We start from the raw sequence: 6,182 nt of genomic DNA on the forward strand, positions 1-6,182 counted from the left end.
TCAGCCAGAGCTAGGAACCCGCTTTTGCTTCGCGGCTGCTGAAGTCCTTCGGCAGAGGCATGGCGCTGGGCGCAGCATCCGCCCCGACGGGCAGCGGCGCGGATGGTGAGCCGAGCTGCGCCGCCTGCGGCCTCCGCCGCCTCTGCCGCAGGGGTGCCGCAAGGGGGCGCCAGGAGCTGCCTTGCCGTGCCTGCTGGCCCACGGAGCATTGCTCTCCATGATGAGCCGGAGGAGCCCTGCCCCGGGGAAGTCCAGGATGACCACCCCCCAGCACATGGGCTGCCCCCTCCGGCGCTGCAGGTGCTGGTAGCAGCGGGGGTTCACGAAGCGGGCCACGTCCTCAGGGCAGGTGAAGAGCCCATTCCCGGAGCAGAAGGTGAGGTGCATGGTGGCGTGGTCCCCAGCGGCTGCCCTCTCCAGGTGCCGCTGAGCCCGAGCCCACTTGCGCTCCAGAGACAGCACGTTCCAGGCGTCGCTGATGCTCAGCTGCTCGTAGGGGATGCCCAGCACCTCCCGCGCCAGTGCCTCCAGCACCACGATCTTGCCCCGCACCTGGCCCAGCGTCGGCACCTCCTCCCTGCACCACACGCGGTCCTGTCCCTCCTCCAGCAAGCAGCGGCGTAGCCAGGCGGCAAAGCCAGGCCGGGAGAAGAGGGGCAGCTCCTCCTTGATGCGCATGAGCACTGCCTCGCCGGGGTGGGCGCGGAGGAAGCGCAGAGTGCGGCGCAGGACGCCTCGCAGGCTGGCCCGCTGGAAGGTGCAGAGGTGGTAGACGTGGAGCTCGCCCCGCACCAGCCTGCAGCGCACGTCCAGGAAGCGGACGCCAGCCGCCAGCTGGGCCTCCAGGTCCCAGCTCTGGCAGCGAAGGCGGCGGCCGCCAAACAGGCTGAGGGAGTCGTGGGTGCCAGGGATGGAGATGTGGGAGAGGGGCAGGGCATCAGGGAGCCCTGCCATCCAGTCGGGGCAGCAGGCTGCTGGCTGGGAGGTGCAGTCAAACGCCGCGCTGCACTGGCACTGCTCCGCCATGCTGCTAGGAGAACAGGAGCCCCAAGGCCTGGGCAGCCCCACCGAGCCCTGCCCTGGAGGAGAAGCAGGATGTGAGCAGTAGAAGCACTGCACAGCCCCTAGGAATCCCAATCCTGCCCCTCCCCGGCGATACCCCCACCACCCCATGACACCCTGTGGCATGCCCCACACACACTGCTGCTAGTCCAGCGCTGCCTCACTGCATGGTTCCCCTCCCACTCTCAAGCAGCTGTCGCACTACCCCTGATCCTCAGCACACCCCAGACTCCCCCTTCTACACCCACCTGGCCTGTGGCTGCGGTGCAGGTCGTGAGTGCCAGGGGCGCAGTGGCAGGTGGAGCGGGATGCTGGCCATTAACCCGGGGAGGTGACGCGCATCCTGCCGGGCAGCGGCACGTGCACTGGGGATTCATCCTCAGCCCTTGGCAAAAGGCAGCGTGCAGCAGACATGCCAGGCAGGAAAAATGGCCTGGCTGCTCCTGAAACCAGCCATTCCACACCTCCCTCCCCAGGAATCAGGACAAACAGGATTGGGGTGCCACGGGGCCCCTTGGTGCTACTTGTGCGAGAGGCTGTGCAGAGTTCCCGGGTGTCCGCCCCAAAGCCATGCCCTGGGCTGACCTGGCTCCCCCCTGGTCTGGTGCTGATTGCCATCGTTCCTGTCAGAGGGACAACAGCCAGGCAGGGATCTGGAGCAGATCTGCTTGCCGGCACACCCCGACACCTCCTCTGCCAGGTTCCCCTGAGGAGTAGGCTCTGTCCTCTTGCTCTTCTCACCGGAACCGCCGTGGCCAGGCTGCTCCCAGAGGGCAGGGGTGGGAGCCCCACGGCTGTGGCCGGGTCCTCCACGGTGCCCGCGGGGAGGTGATACCTCCTGCTCAGGGGACACAGCTACGAGGCAGCGCATGCTGAGCCCAGTGGCTTTTGGGGGAGCCGCTCAGTGAGTTACAGACCCCTCTGTGCATCCCTCTCAGGATACATCCCCTCCGCCTGAGCAGGGAGGGCACTAAGATGCTCAATGGACACTTTCTGCCATGGGCTCTTCCACCGCAAGGGCATCAGACGGCGAGAGAGGATGGGGGTAAACCAGCAGCCGCCTTTCGCTGTGCGTTGGGAGCAGCAGTGGGGCAGAGGGGGAGTCCCTTGGGGCAGCCGCCTGCTCGGGGGGAGACACCACAGGGACCCTGCAGTCTTCCTGGGCAACCTCCCGCCGCCCTTTAAAAAGGTCTGGACGTTACGTTTATAACCGCAGGGCGCTACACTGCTGCCTGCGCTCCTTCGTCGCCACCGCCGGGCGGAGCGCGACTCCGCCGGCCCGGGGGCGGAAGCCAGGCGGCGGCAGCGCGGCCGTTCTCCGCCCGGTTCCGCCCCACGGCCGTTCCGTTCCCCTCCCGCGGCCGCTCCGTCAGCATGGCGGCGGATAGGGACGGTCGTGGCGGCAGCGGCCGGACCTGCTTCGTGCTGGGCGCCTCGGGCGCGACGGGCGGGGTGCTGCTGCGGGAGCTGCTGGCCCGGCGGCTCTTCTCCAGGGTGACGCTGATCGGGCGGCGCCGGCTGAGCCTGGGCGAGGAGGCGTCGGGGGTGACCGTGGTGCGCGGGGTCGGGGGTCCCGGAGGCGGCGGGGCAGCGGAGGGCGGCCGCGCTGACCCTCGGTCTCCCCCCAGGAGCAGGCGGTGGTGGACTTCGAGCGGCTGGGCGAGCACGCTGCCGCCTTCCAGGGGCACGACGTCGGCTTCTGCTGCCTGGGCACCACCAGGGCCAAGGCTGGCGCGGTGAGTGGAATGCCGGGGGCAGGGGCTTCTCCCGCCCGTCTTCCGCCGTGCTGACCCTCCCCTCCGTCGTCCCGCAGGACGGCTTTGTCCGTGTGGACCGGGACTACGTCGCGCAGGCTGCAGAGCTGGCGCTGGCTGGGGGCTGCAAACACTTCGTGCTGGAGTCCTCCCGGGGAGCGAACCCCAAGAGCCGCTTCCTCTACCTCCGTGTGAAGGTGAGGGGACAGCTGTCGGGGGGACTCCTCCTGGGACGCTGGGGAGCTGAGGTGTCAAGAGATGCAGATGGCTCTGAGGGTCTTCCTGGTGCTGAGGACAAGGGGGTGAGGGAAAGGTCCTGGCAAGACAGCGGTGTGAGTGGCTCCATCCAGAACAGCACAGCACACACATGCAGCATCCATCTCCTTCTTCAAAGCCCCGGAAAGATCTGCTGGGTTGTGCAGCCCAACCCCACGCTGGCATGGCTTCTCAGCTCGGTGGGGAAGCTGAGGGCAGTGCACAGGTGAGATGTGAGCTCTCCAGGGGTGGAGAGCAGACAGGCTCCTCAGGTGGGACCCTACCCGTTGTGAAAGATTGGGTTTCCTCCCATATGGTACCTGTTGCAGCCCCCACCTCTGCTGGACACGCTGCTGTCTGCCAGTGTGTTGTGCCAGGGTGCCCAGGCTAGGACTCCGTGGTGTCCAGCTGCAGTTAGCAGGATGGTTGCAAGGGGGCGCTGCTGACCAGCGGTCGTTGTCCGCTCTGGACACTCCCCGCCCCTGCTGCCTTCTCCTGGAGAGATGCTCACTGCCCAGGTGGTGCCTGGTCTGCACCCCTTTGCATCGGTGCCATCCTCAGCACCCTGTCTCGGCAGCTCTCTTCTGCCAGTTGCTGGGGTGGCAGGAATGGTGCTTGAAGTTCTCCCTTGCCTCCTTTCATCCTGCCCCCCTGCTCTGACAGGGAGAAGTGGAGAACCTGGTCCAGGCTCTTGGTTTTGATCGCTGTACCATTCTCCGGCCAGCGTGAGTAGCAGTGCATGGGGGGAGGGCACAGGGCTCAGGTGGAGAGTTGCCAGGGCAGGGGGCTGGGAGGTGGAGAAAGCAGGAAAGGATGCATAAGAGGAGGGCTGGGGAGGGAAGTGGAGAAAGCTACCAGCTGCAGATGCAGCTCCTGGATGAGCACAGAGCTTCCCTGTGCTGCAGGGAGGAGGAACACCAGGTTCCCCCAGGCTGTCCCAGCAGTGGTGTCACAGGCTCCCTAAGGAGCAGAGGCTTGGACTGAAAGCAGAGGTTGGGGGAAATAAGTCACAGCTTATCTCCACCCAGACTTTGACTTTGTGCAGGGGACATAGGTGTGTCCTTTCAGCTGTCCTGTGCTCCCACTTGCCTGCAAGAATTGGCATCCTCATTCTGTAGCACTGCAGGGAAAGGAGTTCAGTGTCCCAGGGTTCAGCTCAGTCCTACTTCAGAACCCCTCCAAATCCCTGTGTGGGTTTGGCAAGCTGGGCTGGGCTCCTGGTGAAGGTGGAGAAACCAGTCTTGCTTTTCCCTGGGAGACAGTTTGAGCCTGACCCACTTTACCTCCTCCCTCTGCAGGGTACTGCTGTGCAAGCGCCAGGAGTCCCGGCCCGCGGAGTGGATGGCCCAGCGGTTCCTGGGGGCTGTGGCTTGGCTCTTCCCCACCGCTCACACAGTGCCTGTGGAAACAGTGGTGAGGGCTATGGTGGCCAGCGTGCTGCAGCCAGGCAAGGGGAAGGTGGAGGTGCTGGAGAATGAAGCCATCCACCAGCTGGGAAAGGCAGCGCCACAGCAGGGCGCTTAGAGCACAAAGGGATGGGCGGGAAGCAGCTTGATCGATCGTTCCGATGCGCTTCGGGCCGAGGCTGAAGGCACAGGCAGAGGAGCAGGCTGCTTGCAGGCTAACGTGGAGGTAGAGGTGCACTCGTTTGCATGGCAGCTGCTAGTGCCAAGTGATCAGAAATGCAGGTGGTGGCTGGTGTGGGGGGAGAATGATTGTGCTCCGTTGCCCGGATCCAGCACGTGAATCCAGGTGAAAATGCTGCAAGCCAGGCAAGCTCTTGAATTCAGGCCTTAAATAAAATCCTGTGATTTGTGTTGGTGGCATCTTTGTGTCAGAGCTGTCTTTGTCTCCTGCACATTGTCATCCCAGCTTGCAGACTGTGTGTTTTGGGGGCACTTCCAGGAGCACACGTGGGCAGCCAGGCGCAGGAGAGCAGAGGCAGCACGCAGCTGCCTGGGCTGGGGCTGCAGCCCGCAGAGCGCACGGTGGCACCAGAGCCACTTGGGACTGAGGAGCTCCTGGAAGCTCGGCAGCAGGGGCTGGGTTGCTGCCTCTGCTGCAGGAGGTCTCTGCAAACACACAACGTGGGCCTTGTCCTCACAGATCTGCTCTGGGTGCAGAGCGGCTGCTGTTCAGATCCAGGCTGTCACAGGAGTGCCTGTAGTGGCAGAAACAGCAGGCAAGTGCTTGCAGTGACGTGGAAACACCTGCCACTGCTGGCTCCTCTGAGCTTTCCTCGGGGACATGACTGAACCAGAGCTCAGCCCTGCTCCCAGTGGGGAGCTGCCTGTGCAAGAGGTGAGGCCGACCAGCCCTGCGCACATCTCGGGGATCAGCTTGCCCCTGGCTGCTGGATGGGGAGCAGGTCCCTGCTGTGGGCACAGAGCAGGCATGAGGAGCAGCTCCATGTCCCAGCTGCAGCTCTGGCTGTTCTCAGGCCTTGTGCCTGGGGTCGTGGAACTCGGTGGCTCGGCAGCTGGGACGCAGGACTTACGTGACTCCCGAATTCCCAGCTGGCCAGGGGCCCAGAGCCCTGGGGAATGCTGCTTTCCAGGGTTTTCTCCTCTTTGACCTCACCCTGTGGCTCCTGGGTCAGTGACTTGGATGCAGCAGGGAGCAGGGATCCCCTCTCCCCTTCCTGGTACTCACCAGTTTGAATCCTCAGCTCAGGAGCTTGGTGGAGGCAGTGGGATAGGGTAACCTCCTTCTGTGTCTTACCCAAGTGACTCCTGTGCCATGCACGGTCCAGAGGGAAGGACTGAGGCACCATGGAGCTGAAAGCACTTGCCAGGCTGTCCTGGAGAGAGCAAAAGCAGTAACTTTGAAGGAATTCATGTCAAAAGGGAAATGGGTGGTAGGCTGGCCTTAGAGCCCTGTGGGGAGAGGCTGAGGGAGCTGGGGTTGCTTAGCCTGCAGAAGAGGAGGCTCAGGGGAGACCTTGCTCTCTCCAGCTCCCTGAAGGGAGGTTGGAGCCAGGTGGGGGTTGGTCTCTTCTCCCAGGCAAGCAGCACCAGAACAAGAGGACACAGTCTCAAGCTGTGCCAGGGGAGGTTTAGGCTGGATGTTAGGAAGTTCTTCATAGAAAGAGAGATTGGCCATGGGAATGTG

The 6,182-nt window shown here is 64.1% G+C and overlaps 2 protein-coding genes across 2 annotated transcripts; one reads left to right on the forward strand and one right to left on the reverse strand.

Moving 5' to 3' along the window:
• On the reverse strand, positions 1-1,026 carry LOC128897559 (1-phosphatidylinositol phosphodiesterase-like). The gene has a single exon (XM_054165496.1). The coding sequence runs from the start codon at positions 1,024-1,026 to the stop codon at positions 1-3; it is 1,026 nt and encodes a 341-aa protein (XP_054021471.1).
• A 1,388-nt stretch (positions 1,027-2,414) lies between these two features.
• On the forward strand, positions 2,415-4,621 carry HTATIP2 (HIV-1 Tat interactive protein 2). Its single transcript, XM_054165285.1, has 5 exons — positions 2,415-2,616; positions 2,691-2,798; positions 2,876-3,013; positions 3,735-3,796; positions 4,370-4,621. Exons 1-5 carry the CDS (start codon positions 2,437-2,439, stop codon positions 4,593-4,595), a joined length of 714 nt encoding a protein of 237 aa, XP_054021260.1. The 5' UTR covers positions 2,415-2,436; the 3' UTR covers positions 4,596-4,621.
• Positions 4,622-6,182: the final 1,561 nt, after the last annotated feature.

This window comes from Dryobates pubescens, chromosome 11 (genome assembly GCF_014839835.1).
Source record: "Dryobates pubescens isolate bDryPub1 chromosome 11, bDryPub1.pri, whole genome shotgun sequence".
Lineage (NCBI taxonomy): Eukaryota > Metazoa > Chordata > Aves > Piciformes > Picidae > Dryobates > Dryobates pubescens.

Excerpts from the sequence above, each read along its gene's own strand:
- HTATIP2 (XM_054165285.1), top strand. The coding sequence starts at position 2,437 with ATGGCGGCGGATAGGGACGGTCGTGGCGGCAGCGGCCGGACCTGCTTC. Across the intron at positions 2,617-2,690 it reads AGGCGTCGGGGGTGACCGTG|GAGCAGGCGGTGGTGGACTT; the intron begins GTGCGCGGGGTC and ends GTCTCCCCCCAG. Across the intron at positions 2,799-2,875 it reads CCAGGGCCAAGGCTGGCGCG|GACGGCTTTGTCCGTGTGGA; the intron begins GTGAGTGGAATG and ends GTCGTCCCGCAG.
- LOC128897559 (XM_054165496.1), bottom strand. The coding sequence starts at position 1,026 with ATGGCGGAGCAGTGCCAGTGCAGCGCGGCGTTTGACTGCACCTCCCAG.